Source organism: Chionomys nivalis, chromosome 10, assembly GCF_950005125.1.
Source record: "Chionomys nivalis chromosome 10, mChiNiv1.1, whole genome shotgun sequence".
In the NCBI taxonomy this organism is placed as follows: domain Eukaryota; kingdom Metazoa; phylum Chordata; class Mammalia; order Rodentia; family Cricetidae; genus Chionomys; species Chionomys nivalis.
The window spans coordinates 46,202,379-46,218,282 of NC_080095.1; the positions used below are offsets into that span (position 1 = coordinate 46,202,379).

At 33.6% G+C, this 15,904-nt stretch overlaps 1 protein-coding gene across 15 annotated transcripts in view; it reads right to left on the minus strand.

Annotated features, from left to right (window-relative positions):
* Positions 1-15,904, minus strand: part of Gphn (gephyrin) — a 334,228-nt gene that overhangs the window by 146,808 nt on the left and 171,516 nt on the right. For 8 of the 15 annotated variants that reach the window (XM_057782362.1, XM_057782360.1, XM_057782359.1 and 5 more), the window contains 3 exons: positions 14,414-14,480; positions 10,017-10,289; positions 2,366-2,500 (listed from right to left, as the gene is read on the minus strand). In XM_057782362.1, the coding sequence (XP_057638345.1) occupies positions 2,366-2,500; positions 10,017-10,289; positions 14,414-14,480 (475 nt within the window). Of the gene's footprint in view, positions 1-2,365; positions 2,501-8,214; positions 8,323-10,016; positions 10,290-14,413; positions 14,481-15,904 lie in introns of all 15 variants that reach the window. The other 7 variants (XM_057782356.1, XM_057782350.1, XM_057782354.1 and 4 more) reach the window with 1 other exon arrangement.

The following is a 15,904-nucleotide window of genomic DNA, read 5'->3' on the forward strand; positions in this document are numbered from 1 at the left end:
AATGTGCAATACACACACACATGTACACACACATACAATGTTAAATGTTTGATACTGCCATTACTTGGAGAATTGAGTCCTCATTATGTATGGACAATGTGTCATCTTAAATATTATTCACTACTAAAATTTGCAGAAACAAACAAACCCAAACTGTATAAAACTGTTTGATTTATTGTTATTTTTTATTTAATTTTTGAGATGGCATTGCTACGTAGCCTAGGTTGGTCTTGAACTCAAAGTCATCCTGTCATATCCTCTTTAGTATGGATTACAAATGTGTGCTACCATGGCTGTTTTAGTGCTAGGGGTGGACGACCTCAAGGTCTTGAACATCTTAGTCAAATCTTCTACTATTGAGTTATATCAAAAATATTTCATTTATGTTTCCACAATCATTTGAATGCATCAAAAGATAATTTTCCAAATATTTTGCACTCCTGTTGATGAACCATAACATTTAATTGTACTTTATTATAATTTGTAGTAGCCTATTTTGCTTTTAAAGGCAGTAAATACTGTCTATTAGCTCATTATTCCTTTCTTACAACTAGGAAACCAAGTCTCAAAACAGACACAAGACTCAGAAAACATTAAGCATCTTGTTTAATGTAGTGAGGCTTTTAAGGAGAAAAGTAAGCACTGGAATCCACATCTATTGCCAGGGTCAAGAGTTCTTTCTAAAGCTGATCATTCAAGACTGCATGGTATTTCTGATACAAAGAAACCTTGTTTGCACATTATTTCTGTATATGACACATTTTATGCTTAATCTGAAACATAGAGGATTTCTATGGAGTTGACTAATATGCACTATTTTATAAACATTACAACCAAAAGGCAGTAAACACAGGAATGGCAAATTAAAAATGTACCTTCTACACAAAACAGCACTCTTTGCTTACTTCACAAATACCTCATATTGAACATGTTCAAATCAAATGTAATATCGTTCCTCAAAGAATCCTTGAAAATTATTTTTCTTTTATATACTAATACTGTTAAACTGATATCAACCCTTTATCTTAAGTTAGAAATGTGAAAAACATTCCTTTTCATTTTCCTTTCTGTCCTAAATTTAATGATGCAGAATTAAGATAAGCACTTCATTCAGAACAGAGTTAAGTGCCAAAGTCTATCTATGGTCTTGAAATTTAACTCAGGGATGAATAGCATGGGTGTAGGGAAGACATGCTTTAAAAGAAAAATCAACATATTTGAACACCAAATTAAGAAAACTTGCATAATAATGAAAACATTTATAGTTTTTCTTCTTTGAAGATTTATAACCTCAATTTTTAAGGATAACATTATTTGTTACTTATTTTGACTCCTATCTAAATACAATGATATACAATGTAACAGCAACATCATGAAGATTTCCTAAGGGTATTATCTGTCATAAACTTTAAAACAAAGCACACTATAACATCAATAATTTAGAGACAGTTTCTAGTCTAATGAAATTATAACTCACAAAACTGATAGAAAAGTCATAATTGAGGGAGAAAGCTATACTTGCTTTTAAATCTGATGATAGAGAAAAAGGCCAGATTGCAAACTGTTAGATTCTTAGGACAAATTTAGTATATAGCTTGATATCCAACACAGTATCTCATGAAATAAGAAAGTAATCTCTGATAACTATGTTTCTTCATAAATGGAACCTGAAGGAACAGGTGAGTGATTTTTCCAGAGGAGATATTCCAGAGGTTGACATAACAGTACTCAAGCTTGCTCAGTACTTTGTCTTACACACAAAATAGGAGGTGGTAAACAGTGTCTGATCTTGCCTCCACCACAATTCAGAGACAGATGTAAAAAATAAAAACTTTGAAACTATCCCCCTCCCAAAGGTTGGCATTAAAACTTTCTAACAAATTTAGTTTTGTTTCCAAATAATAGGCAGCAACATTCCAAGTCGAGTCTGTTTGAAAAATTTTTCAGAATGATATTAGAGAAGGTAGGTATGCAAGCCTGAAGTTTAAAAGGAAAAAAAAAACCCATTTGTCATAGTATTTTGTTAATATTGCTGATTATTGACTAAAAATACATTTATCCTCAGAATAATTTAATTTTACATCCACATTGCTAAGTTTCCTAAAAAAAATAATAGGTCTACCACAAAGAAACATAAATTATATAACATGGCATTTTTGCCCATGATATAGGAGCAGATATATTGTATGAAATGTCTACTATCCTAATAAGATAATCTATGAAACAAGAGGTGGTAGCTATCATGTATTCCATCCATTTTTACTACGATTTTGCATGCAATCCAAACTTGACAAGCAGGGGAACATTTGTTAGTTTTCTCAGAATTTATACTAGAGAAAGATAAGATGCAAGAATCTGCACTTACTTTTGGTGTTGGACAAGAAGCTGTAGAGAGGCGAGATGTAGCCTGAGCACGGGGCGATTCTGAAGGAGTAGTGCTGAGGGAGGCTGTGTCTCGTGGGAGCACCTGAACACCACGAGAAATGATGGAATCTGGAATCTAAACAAGAATGACTATAGTTTAACATTATGAAGAGGCCACAGCATATAAAATTAGCACTCACATCTCTTGTTTTTGATTTTTGTCGTTCTTTGCTGATGAGCACTCATACAGTTAGTGTCACTTATATATACAAGCACATGTAATATTTGATTCAGACATTTATATTTTACCTTTTTTTCTGACAAATAATATATTATGGAACACTTTAGTGACAAGTAGTCCAGCACTGTGGTTAGAAGGAAATATATGTTACTCAATAACTGGCTTTGTCATTTAATAGTTTGAATTCCTGAGCAAGATACTCCTATATTTTAAAATTTCATTTTCCAACATTTCATCCTCTGTGCTTCTAACTGGCCTTTCTGGACATCATCAACTACCTATTTTGTCTTCTTTGACTTCCAGTTGGGTTCTTCTAGATGTCAGGGCCTAGCATGGGACAAGGATTAGAGAAGAATAAGGTTTGGTATTTATTCCTCTCAGTTCATCAGAGGTTAGATGTATCTTTACAAACCATAGTTCTGCTCAAATATATACAGCTCTTTCTCTGCATGGCAATAGAGTTCCTGGAATTGTCAGGATCCCTTTTGTCAAAATTCAGCTAGACCCAGTAAGGGTATTTTTCTTATTTATTCCACAGAAATTCACAATGCCTTCCTGATTTCTCTAAATCATTACACATATGTCTGCCCTTATTAAAAATCTCAATTACTTATTTAGTGTGTTCTATCACTTCTGCTAGGACCCTGATGAATAAATCATTTCCAGCAACATTTTCTTTATCTAAAAAATGAGGATAATTATAGCATCTCACTTCTTGGATTATTTTGATGTTTAAGCAAGAAAATATATATAAATTGCTTAGCAGTTTGAAATAGTAAATATTTAATAAATGTTAGTTATTAGGTTATATCTATGAATACAGTGAAGACAGATAAGACTGTTCTCAAAATGAAAAATAATGTAAATAAGTTAAAATATATTTATGTTATCAAATTTATTACTTTAGAATATGAATAATTTAGTTATTTTGTGCTAGAGTATTAGAGACAGATTACCAGTTTAAGAATAGAAACTTGTGGCTGTAAACATCTAGAAATACTTCCTACTTGGGATCTTGAGCGGCCACTAGGCTGGGAGTCAGGCAGGCAATTTTCACTATCCTTCCTGCCCTTCATTATGGCCCCTCTAGTAGCAGATGGCTTTCAGATGGCCTTCCTCTCACCACACCTCAGTTCCCTGGGCACCCCTGCCTCTTAGTGGGGACCCAGCTTAGCTCTTTCCTATAGACCCACGCAATTCTCCCTTTTAGCCCATTCCTTGTGTCAGCTGCTGATACCTAGAAACATTCTCTCAGAGAGGCTATACCTGCCTGGGACTCAGGTAGGCAACATGCACTATTCTTCCTGTCTTCCCTTCTGATCTCTCCATCTTAATCATGTAGCAGCAGCATGCTTGCAGGCGCCCTTCCTCCCACCTCAACCCCATTCACTCCAACTCTTGTACTGATCCAGAATCTACCTAGTCCTTTCATCCCTGTCTCTTCAGACATATCCTTTGTCCTACTGCAACCTATTTTTAGGAGCATCTCCTCTGCACTTCTAACTCTTTGGGGGCATCTGGCCTCTTGGTGTAGACAGGAACTTCTTAGCTCTTTCCCAAAGTCCCTCTCAGACTTGTCTCTTAGGACACCTCTGTTCCTCTGCCACCCACCAACTTGCAGATGTACTCTATTCCAGGGACCACACAACCAACACACATGTCAGAACCCAAGAAAACAACAGCAACCACAGAACAAAACATCCACTCAATAAAGACAAAAGCAAATATTAGCATCTTGAAATACCCTAATCACCATATCCCAGATTTCTAGACACTAGGGCAAAAATGCACTGAACAGATAAGGCAATGAGCTTTGACCAGAAACCAGTGACCCTATTCCAGTAGGCCCTTAGATACTCAATATAGCTGAAGCATAAGACAATGATTTCAAATTAGTAAATATGAATATGGTCAAGGATCTTTAAGAAGAGACAAACAAATCCCTTAGAGAAGTCTGTGAAAATACAAACAGTGGAATGAAATAATAAAAATAGTTTAAGAAGGTAATAATAGAATCACTAATGAAATCATAAACTTAAGTAATAGGGATGAGAAAAATTTATGAACTTCAAACTAAAATCAATCAGAAGAGATCGAGATGGACATTTTATACTCATAACAGGAACAATTCATCAGGATGAAGTCTCAATCCTGAATATCTATGCCCCTAATATAAAAGCATCCACTTATGTAAAAGAAATATTACTAAAACTCAAGGCAGACATCAAACCACACACACTAGTAGTAGGAGACTTCAACACACCTCTCTCACCAATGGACAGGTCAATCAGAAAGAAACCTAATAGAGAACTAAGAGAATTATTGGAGGTAATGAAGCAATTAAGTGATTTGTAAGAAAATGGATGGAACTGCAGATTAGTGTATTAAGCAAATTGAGTAAGACTGGAAAAAAAGAAAACAAACATCATGGTTTTTCTCATTTGTAGAATTTAAGACATAAATGTAAAAGGTAGACTCAAAGGGGTGGGAAAAGAAATAAAGGGTAGCAAAGGGTGGGATAAGGGAGGTAGGTGGGGTGAGTATTGTCAAAGCACATCATCTATATTCTTGAAAATGTCTCTAAACCTAAGAGTTTCTACAGGTACACTAAAGACAAAACAAAATGAAACATAAAAACCCATACTTTTAGACTAACTCCTTTTCACTTTCTAGCCTAGGTTCCAACAGAACCACTTCCTCTTTAATCCATACTACTCTATCTAAATTATATGGAAGTCATTCCCCCACAACACCCGTTTCCTTGATAGCCTTCACATGTATTTAGTTTTGTGTACATGTATCGTAAGATTCATAAGGAGAGCATAGAGGCCTCGTCATTGTTCTAAACTTCTCCAAAACATTTAATTTTCATTAGTGAAATGAAATCTCTTATGTATCTCTAAAGAAACTTTCCTTTTTTTGTCTTAAAATCAAGGTTTACTTGTCCTTATAACTTTGACTATGAAACCCATCAGTTATTTTTTCAATATATAATACAACATTTCATCTCTGGGTTAAACATCAAAGAGTAGATTTATTATTTTCTCTTTGTTCTTCCCCTATTTAATATAAATTACAGTTTATTCTCTTGAATCAGGTCTCTCACCCAAGTATGAAACTTCAGGGAACCTTACTTAATATGCTTTATGAAATAAAAGGAATAATTTAATCTCATCTTTGTTTTATTTTTATTATTTTTAAATCTTATCTTAATGAGGCCTACGCATTACTGGATACTGATGAAAATTTTTTTTTTTTGGTTAGAGATAGCACCTTTATTTCAATTAGTTTTAAGACAAAAAGAACTTACCTAATAAAACTGAGAGGTAGCTATAGTTTAAAAGAATGAGTTGAGGGAGCGGTAAAAACAATGCGTTGAGAACCCGAAACCTTTATTTCTTAATTTCTTTTTTATAATTTATCTCATTATGGCAGGACTTGTTTTCATAGTCCCAAGATGGCAATTCTTAGGATGCGTATTTCTTCCTTCCAATTTATATTTAAACAGAATTTGTGGCTCAGTACTTCAAATAAAGTCGGAGCTGAGAACTAAAGCTTGAATTATGTTACCAGAAGTAATAACTGTGGTTAAATGAAATTAAAATGGTGGTTATATTAGCCAACTTACTCAAACTATGTGATGCAGATGTATGTAGTGTAGTATTAGGAAGAGGATGTAGGAAATAAATGCTCAGCAGTTAGTCAAAATTTTTGGCAATAAGTAGCAATCAGATAACTGGTAACTGCTGAAATGTCAGTGCATTCATTAATCAAGTTTCTCTTTTGGAAGTTAAGTAGAACAAAATCACTTGGGAAAGTAAAGTAGTAATAATAACTGCAACTCTGCATAGTTTCAAATCCTATATGGCCTATAACAATCTATTTGCATTTGCATTAAGAAGCACCAAGAATATTAAAGGTACTTTATTGACTGTTACCTCTTTCTTCTTTTTTCACTCTTTGTACAGAGGCCAGTATAAAGAATAAAAGCATTAGATGCTTTGATAAAGGCCTCATCATTTACCAAAAGGAATAAAAAGTTTAACTGAAAAGTAAATATCTGTTAAAGTGACAAAATGATCAATACTTCTACTACTTACAAAGGAATATTAAATCCTTAAATAAATAAGGTTCCTGCATCCTACAATGAAGACATCCACTTATATAATTTTGGAGCTATTTTCACATTAGCTCCTCTAGAAAATTAGGTCACTATCATTTATGGCTATCGTATGTGATAATTACCATCTTTCATATGCACCTGAAATGATGGCAGTAAATCCTCACAAGAACTAAAGATAATGTTATTCAAATAATTAAGAGATTGCATTTTATTATCTTTTCATCATTTTTCACTTCATGTATGTTTGTATCTGTTCGTAGATATTTGCACATAAGTTCAAGTGCCCACAGGGGCCAGAAGACTTGGATCCACCTGGAGCTGGAATAAGAGCTGTTGTGAGCTACCTAACATTGGTGTTGGGAAGAAAACTCATGTCCTCTGGAACATGCCCTAACTGCTTATCCATTTCTACAGCCCTCAAATCATTTTTGAGGATCTAATCTGATATTATTAGACTATGGTAACCTATAATCTTGTTTATGAATGAAGGATTTTGCAATGACTTTATTTTAAAAGCTCAGAATGTTTTCTATAATGGTTATTATAACATTACAAGATATGAATACAAAAAGAAACCCTTCAAATTTGGCATTGCTAAAAAACATTCACAAATATTTATACTAATTACAATCTAAATGTGCTATGTGTCTTTTGACTAACCCAATTTTATTTTCAACCAAATATGCATCATGAAATGAAGATCTTAAATTATAATTTGATAGTGTTATCTTCCAAAAGACAATTATATACATATATGCAATTCCTAAGCACATAAAGTCAAATTTCACTTGATGAATTAGTTTTCATCTTCTGTTTTTGCTCCCTTTTATTTCAGATGCCCAGAATGAATTGAAATAGATTTTAAAAATTTTCTACCCATGGTCTCAATTATTGCTATTAAATGATTTGTATTTAAGAATATTAATTTTAAGTCCAAGTTTCTTTGCTATTTTTGATTAAAAAAAGTAGTTATGTATCCTTGGGTGCCTGCTTCTAAAGATTAATTATCATGGAAGTTGCGGATTGAGCTCTCTGTGGTTGCAATGAGAACACAGTGAAGAAAAACAAAATGAGATGCAAGTTCATGAAAATAAAAAGCTATCACAAATTAAATATTAGTTTGATTAAGCTTTCTAGGTGTTAAGACACAATGCAACCCTCCTATGACGCTTTCTAATTAACTAATACTTAGTTAAAAGTATTCAGTAAAACAGCAAAACAAACAACAAAAAAAATCCAGACTTCTTGAGCAAAGAAATTTTTGAAAGTCATGTGATGAAAGTTCACTGTTAAACATGATAGAGTTTTAATGACTGCAGAGAAATTTAGGCACAAAGAATATATTAAATTCCTTAATGTGGTATGCTTAGTAACCATGAAGATTTTTCACAATAAAATAACTCATTTACCATGTTATAGCCCACCTCCAAATAAAGGAAGTATGATAAATATTTGCAAAATTATTATTCAAAACTCATTGTCTTACCCGTTTATCTGTACTGCCTGTTGCATCATAGGAATAACTGATGATACCAGGGATGGGCTGTCCATGATGTGCCATGAAAACAGCAGGGTTGGTGTACAATGGATGCTTCTAATGTATAACATATAACAATTATGAATACAGTGAGAGAAAAAGCATGAAATTACATAAGCAAAATGACTAAAAGAAAAAAAAGTGAACACAAATGGAACAATGAAATGCCAAATTTTTTAAAATTCAAAGTGACAAAATCAGCTTTGATTTTGTATGTTGTGTTTTCTTTTATAAACAAAATTGATGTTGTAAAAGAACATCAATTAATTAACAACAATTAAAAGGGCTTATCCTTTTAATTAAAAGTAGAAAGAAAGAACATTCAATAATTTTAAAATGAACCTATTCTAATAATTGGTTCAACTAAAGAAAATCTAACTTTAGTCTTAATAGTATGGTTAAAATTTAATGGATTATTGAAGGGTTTACAGACAGAATCTGGAAGTGTTCAATGAAGGAACTACATAGTAATTATCTAATGGACATGAGAAGGATTTCTATGTGACTTTAATCTGTTTATTTTTAATAAATAATTCAGAACTAAGACATATTTAAAGTCCTTATAGACTAGAAAACTGCTATTGGCAGCATTTACTAATAGAACTATAAAGTAGTACCAAGAAAATATGTAAGGCTGAAAAAGATGATTTTATTAAATATTTTCAGACCTTGACTGAAAATCAAAGTTTCCATAGCAGTATAACTCCTGATTATTGTTCAGAACTATAGAAAACCTGTAATACCCTAAATGCTAGCAAAACAGTAACAAAGTAATGATTCTCTTACATTGTTTCTTTAAAACAAGAACAAATACTTTTTAAAAATTAAAAAGATTTTTTTCCTATGGTCAGAGTCAAAATATCTATGTGATCTTCAAATTATTTCATATAGTAATTAAATTTTTAATCTGAATAATATTAACCAATGAATGATTATCATTACTAAAAGTGATATGCTACTTTCTAAAGAAATTAAAACACAGCAGCTGGAAAAAGCTAGGCATGAATAATAATATAAATTATGTTAATTATGCTGAAGTTCATTCAAATTTACTCAGCTCATAGTATTTCATTGATTTCTAGACCCTTATGAAGACAATCTGCAAACTTTGGTATTATCCTAATATTTCAATTACTTTATTAGGTTAAAAGGAGAATATATTAATTTCTTCTCTATAGCACTAAGATAAATTGTGTTTGACAATAATTGAATAAATATGTAGTTGGGGAAAATTCAAAAGCCTCTTCAAAGACTTGTCTTTAAAATTTATTTTGTTGTAATGTGATCATCTTGACCCTGGAATAGTGGAGGTTTCCTATACCTCCATACCAGGCAAAATTTTTAAAATACTCTTTTCCAACTAATTTCAAGAGTCGTCTGAGGTCTTTTAACTTTGTTTTCTGTTTCTTTAAAAATATGTGGAGTTTTGATGTCCTAAATACATAATCATTGTATATAATAAAATGGCAACTTTAAAGAGTTCCTTAAATATCACATTGTTTATCACTATAGCTATAACTTCATTAGGTAATTGGCATATCATTAGTGCCTTAGAACACAAACTAACTTCAATGCTTACACAGAATCTGTACCAGGACAGAGAACATATTGACAAAATTTAATGGATATTCCAGCTCTATTTTTAGGATGCTCTCAAAAACATTAAACTTACGGAAGGATGAAATGGAAAGAGGATGATCAGAAGTTTCCCCATGGGTATTTCAGAACTCCGTCTCTCTCAGCAGACCTACCTTTGCAGCAATGGCTGCTGCAGTTATATGTGACGAGGAACTATCTTCTGTTGAAGCTACACCACTGTCTTTCTTTTCTTCTTCCTCTTCTTCACACTGAACCCCTTTGTCTTCTGTCTGTTTATGGGGGCTAGTTGTAGGAGGTGGAGAAAGAGGAGGTGGTGGGGAAGGTAAGTCTTCAAGTTCATCATGCACCTCCTTTACTTTTACAATGGCATCACGTAAAAGGTCAATGGCATGAGGTAGAGCTGGCAGTATGAACTGAAAGCATTCCTGCCCACAAAGACAAAACAAGAAATAAAAGTCATGCTTTTTAATAGACAAATAAAATGGTAGCAATCAAATTGATTATAATTTTGGACTTGTATTTCTATCCATATCAAGAATGAGTCATATTTGACACATCTTTTTAATGTAAAATATGAAGCAATCACATCATATAACACTTTCCATATGTTAGAGGTTATGGCCGGTAGATGAATCCTTACATGAATGCATACTATGCTTTTAAAGTACAATTTTGATACAACTATGTATTTATATATGCTTTATATATAAAAGATATGAAAAGCAAGAGAATTTTCAAACTGCTTGCTAGTGCAAGACTTGGGTCTAACAAGTCACGTTAAGGACCAAATTTTTTTTTTGTTATTGTACAGATTGGAAATTCTACTATCATAACATATACCAGTGTAGTTATGACAAAAGCACTATGGAATAAGCAAAAAATAAAAATAAAATTGTAAAAGTTATGAATAGAATTCAATTTAACATTTTCTTCACATGCCATTAATATCTATAATGCATCCCCAAAAGACACCAGGCAAGGACTTATAATTAGAATACAGAGATAATTGTGCCTTAGGAATAGATGGAAGTCTTTCTCTTTCACATTAAAGCAACACCTTAATAAAGTCTGAAAGGTAAAGAAATATCTTCAAACAAGAATGGAACATTAATGGCATACTTGAAGAATGCCTAATTTTTCACTCTCTTTATAGGTCTCAATTGCTTACTGTTTAAACAGTATATTAAAGAACGTAATGTTGACAAAACAGAGGTTTGATATTTTCCTTCAGCTTCTAGGAGGCTATATCCAGACATTAGAATGTCAGGCTTGATAAAAATGTCTTTATTTCCTGGGATCTTTGATTACTAGTTAACCTGAAAACTATGCATACCAAAGGCTCACATTGGGACTCCTCATCGGCAATGTTCTGCATGTATACTGTCATATGTCTAGGACAGGATGGTAACACATGCATGGTCCCAAGGGAGAATAAACAAGGAAAGCTCTTTGTTGGCTAGGTACCTCTATTTTTTGCCCTATGACTTTTCCCTTCTTAATTTTAATCCACAACACCTTCCTGTGTAAACAATAACTTTAAGACCCTTAAGTGAGTTCTGTGAATCCTAGTGAATTACTATGTAGTTTTAGAAATCACATCAAGTTAAAGTTGTCACTAGTGAAGCTCATCTTTTGGAATGCTTCAACTTTGCTGGTGGCTGAAGAAGATGAAAACAAATAATTCATATGTTTGAAATACATGATGTTCCTAGGACCTGTGATTTGTTAGCATAACTTCTATACTATCTCTCAGCTATACTTACATATTTAGTTTTCTAGCTCAGGATCAGTGCTCAATGTCGTATGGCTATATGTTCAGAGAAAAGCAATGAAAAACTGATCTATTGAAGACACAGATGTATGGGGTGTTTTGAAGTCATTCTGGGAATTTAAGGGTGTGTATTAAAATAAAATATGTCACTGTCCATCCAAAGAACTTCCTCCTAGGATTAGAAATTGCCTGGAATCACATCCAATTGGATGCTCAAATTGGTTACATGGGTCCAAGAGGTAAGTGGACACTACATAGCTACAGCAAAGCAAGAAGTGCCAAGTTAAGATTCATTCGTCTTGCACCCTCTGAGACATAAAATGTCAACAATACTGTTCTAACTGCCAAAAAATAAGTCAGAAACCAAAGGAAGACATGGGAAATATTCTGAGGAGGGAAAGTTCTACATATAACTATCAAAATAAAATTGATGCTGGTAACTCCTGAGGATACAAATAGGTTTTAACATTTTCATCTTTGGAAAATGAAATGGGCACTTCAAATTTTTGTTTTCTCACTAGTTGGAGGGTGGTGATGAGTATCTCATCACATTCAATATAAGAGGGTAGGTGAACAAGGAAGGTTCCTACTAGTTGGGTTTCTTCACTTTTTAGGAAAGGGGCACTTGGACAAAGACACCCACATGTAAATGTTCTTCCTTACAAATGTACCCTAAACTCCCCCCCCCCATCTGACACAGTGGTCACAGTAATAATACAACTGTGGGTGGCAGAATAGGGGATGATTTCTAAGCAAGAAGATGTTAAATATATGTTTAATTTTTTTGTCAGAATTCCTGATGTTTGCTTTTGCCCTTACCACATCTGGATAAGTTAGATTTGATAGAATAATACTATACTGCCTAATTGGAAAGATAGTCCACTAGTTCTTTATCTGTGTGACCATATCATATGAACAGGAATGGACTGAGTGGGAGGTGCTACGAGGCAACTAACTTATGGCCTGCAAGTTCTATGTGGTTGAGGACAGCTATATGATAGCTATATATGTAGCTAAATACAAAGCCAAAATGACCTGAAAAGTTTTTTTTAAGTTATTGTGTGGTCTTGAACATGAATTTGTAGATGACAATGCCCTGCTGCAAAATAAAAGGTTAGCCCAAAACTACTATTTGTAATGTGAATCAGCATAGTGATTAAACTTTATGTCTTCAAAGATGTAGCACACTCAAAACAAGTAGGTAATGCTTCATAACACAAGCATAATGAATGTCTGATTTTGTTTTAATTCACTGTCCTTGAACTTTAATTTTTAGTTGTACTATTCCTACATTAGATATGTGGTGTGGGAAATCCTTCTGTCTATGTGTTGCTTTTATTGGTTAATGAATAAAGGAACTGCTTTGGGCCTGTAGCAGAGTTATAGGGAAACAGAGCTAGGCGGGGAAAATTGGACGGAATGCTGAGAGAAGGCAGAGAGGGAGATGCCATGGAGCTGTGGCCAGAGTCAGACATGCCAAAACTTTGCCAGTAAGCGACTGCTACATGGCGACACACAGATTAATAGAAATGGCTTAAATTAACATGTAAAAGTTAGTCAATAAGAAGCTAGAGTTAATGGGCCAAGCAGCGTTTTATTAGTACAGTTTCTGTGTGATTATTTTGAGTGTAAGTTAGTTAGGTGCCAGGAAAGAACAAGTGGCCCCTCCTCTAACAGATACGCTGCAATATTAGGATTGTTATTACTACAGGAGTATTGATATTCTTGGTCAAATATATTTGGAAAGTGAATTAGAATCTACCTTAAAGTGTATACCAACAGAAAAATGATTAGCCAGCAGACAACTGGAAGTTGTTTCGTCTCATTTCTGTTATACAGTGCTGTATGAATGTGTCACATTGTACAAAGAAGAAGAGATCAAGGAGGAAAATAAGTAAATTACAATTAAAATATGAAAATACACATAATGTGTTTAAAGGTAGATTACTCAATTCTCTAGATCTAACCATATTTCATGTTGCTACTTGCAAATTAGGCATATTCTCACTGATAATATTGATGTGTTCAGTAATATAAATGATAAAGTGAATACAATTATGAGCAATGTTAATTGGTAAAAAGCCTTAGCCAAAAGTCAGAGCATACCATTCCATAGTGCAGAATTAATTATCATACAGAAAGAGTCTAGCCTTGCCTTTAGCTACTAGAAAGGGGACTTCTAGGATATAAGACTGTAATGACAGAGTATTCTTTTTTGTCAGACAACTTGGGCAATGAGATCTCCTAACAATATAAATTACAATGCAGGTTTTGACCTACTTTGATATTGCTTTGCCTCTGAAAGATGTTGAAAACTAAAGGGATAAGGACTAAAATTCAGCCATGTGGACATTATATGATGAGCTAGAATGAACAAACAAACATGAAAACAACAAACACAACAGTTCAAATGAGGTTCTGATTGGCAATATTCCATGTAGATTGTTGCAGTCCCAGGAAAGTAACAAATTCATGAATACACAGGAAGAGGACAATGGAAGCTCTGCATCAGGTATGTTTACTAAACTCCGATGCACTTCTCTTGGCTCAAACTGTATCCTTTCCTTCTATAAACAATAACTAAGTATATGAAGTATTCAGTGAGTTCTCTGGTACTTCCTAATGAAATACATAACTTGAGGGTGCTTTTTGGGAATCTCTTGATTAGTTTCAGCAGTGAGCAGCTATTTTGGTGTGTACAGCTTGTTGGTTGTCTACTCTCAGACTTGGTTGGTTAAGAGTACATTTATTAAGCCATATAACATAAAGAATGCTTACCTGAGATCCTTTCTTGCTACCAGGTAGGTTAATTATCAGAGTTTTCCCCCTTATTCCACACACTGGCCTGAAAAGAAAGAGAAAGAGAATTGAATAATGAATTGAAACAAATATTCAACAAAGGCCAATCATATTGCTTTATATGAGAACATGTATTATAGGAAAAAAAGTTAAAGTAGATTATCAATTGTTATACAAATTGGACATTCTGAGCAGTATTTTTATAATAGTGGTTAGTACAGTGGATTAAAAAAAGAACTGAACATGAAATCAGAATAAAGTAGCTATTTTAAAGGAATGTGACCTTAACAATACTGCCTTTTTGTTTAAGTTTAGCTTTTCAAATTGCAGTTGTTGAAGGACAAACTGCATTAAAATGTCTAATATAGTAATAGTGATGTTAAAAAGTCTAAATTGGCATTCAAGAGCTGAGTGAGGTTTAGATTTGTGCTTTAACTTTTCAACAAGTGTAGAAAGTGAAGTAAAACAGATTTTCACATATGTATTGCTGTGGGGGAAAAGGCAACAGGGCTTAGTCATAAACAGAATCATTGATAGTTACAAGTCTTTTAACATAGAAAAGTCTTTGGTCTTTGTAAATTTCTTTTTTTAAAAGTGTATTTTTGATATTATAATTTAATTATATACCTCTTCCTCCCCTTTCTTCCTTTTTGCCCTTCCCCCAGATTACCTCCCCACTCTTCTTCAAGTTCATGGTCCCTGTTTTCTCTGACCTTCAATTTCAAGTTTAAATAGGCTGGCTAGAAACAATACATAAAAGTAGAAGGTACCAGAAAATTGAGTGAAGAATGGAAGGCCTGAGTTATCTTTCTCTTTTTGAAGTTTTCTTTAAAATTGTTCACTGACAATTTCATATATTTATGGAGTATATTTTAGTTATTAAAGAATTAGAATTCTGGCACATTAAGTTGGGGCAGAACCAAGCCCCTCTCCCCTGCATTAAGGTTGGGCATAGCATCCCATTGTAGGGAATGGGCTCCTATAAGCTAGCTCATGCACCAGGATCCTGGTCCTACTCTCAGGGGCTTCTCAGATAGTCCAAGTTTGACCACTGTCTCCCACATATAGAGGGCCTAGTTAGGTCCCATGGAGCCTCCACAGTTGTTGGTGTAGAGTTCATGATTTTCCACAAGCTTAGTTCAGCTGTCTCTGTAAATTTCTCCATCATGATCTTGACCTCCCTTGCTCATTTAATGTGCCAGACTTTGTTGATAACCCACTAGAGCCCTTGCCTGTTGTGGGGAATGAATGGGAAGTGGGCTGGTGGGGCGAGAGGAGTGGTAGGAAGGAAAACTGTGGTAGGAATGTAAAATGAAATTAAAAATAACTCACTATGTGGCTGCATTTTGCTATGGTCACATTTTAATTTTATCTTTGAAAATAAAATTATGCTACTTTAAATCATTTATAAATAAGAATTTTGAATAATCTACAACTGTCATATATTTTATTTTTCTTGTCTTAGAATCT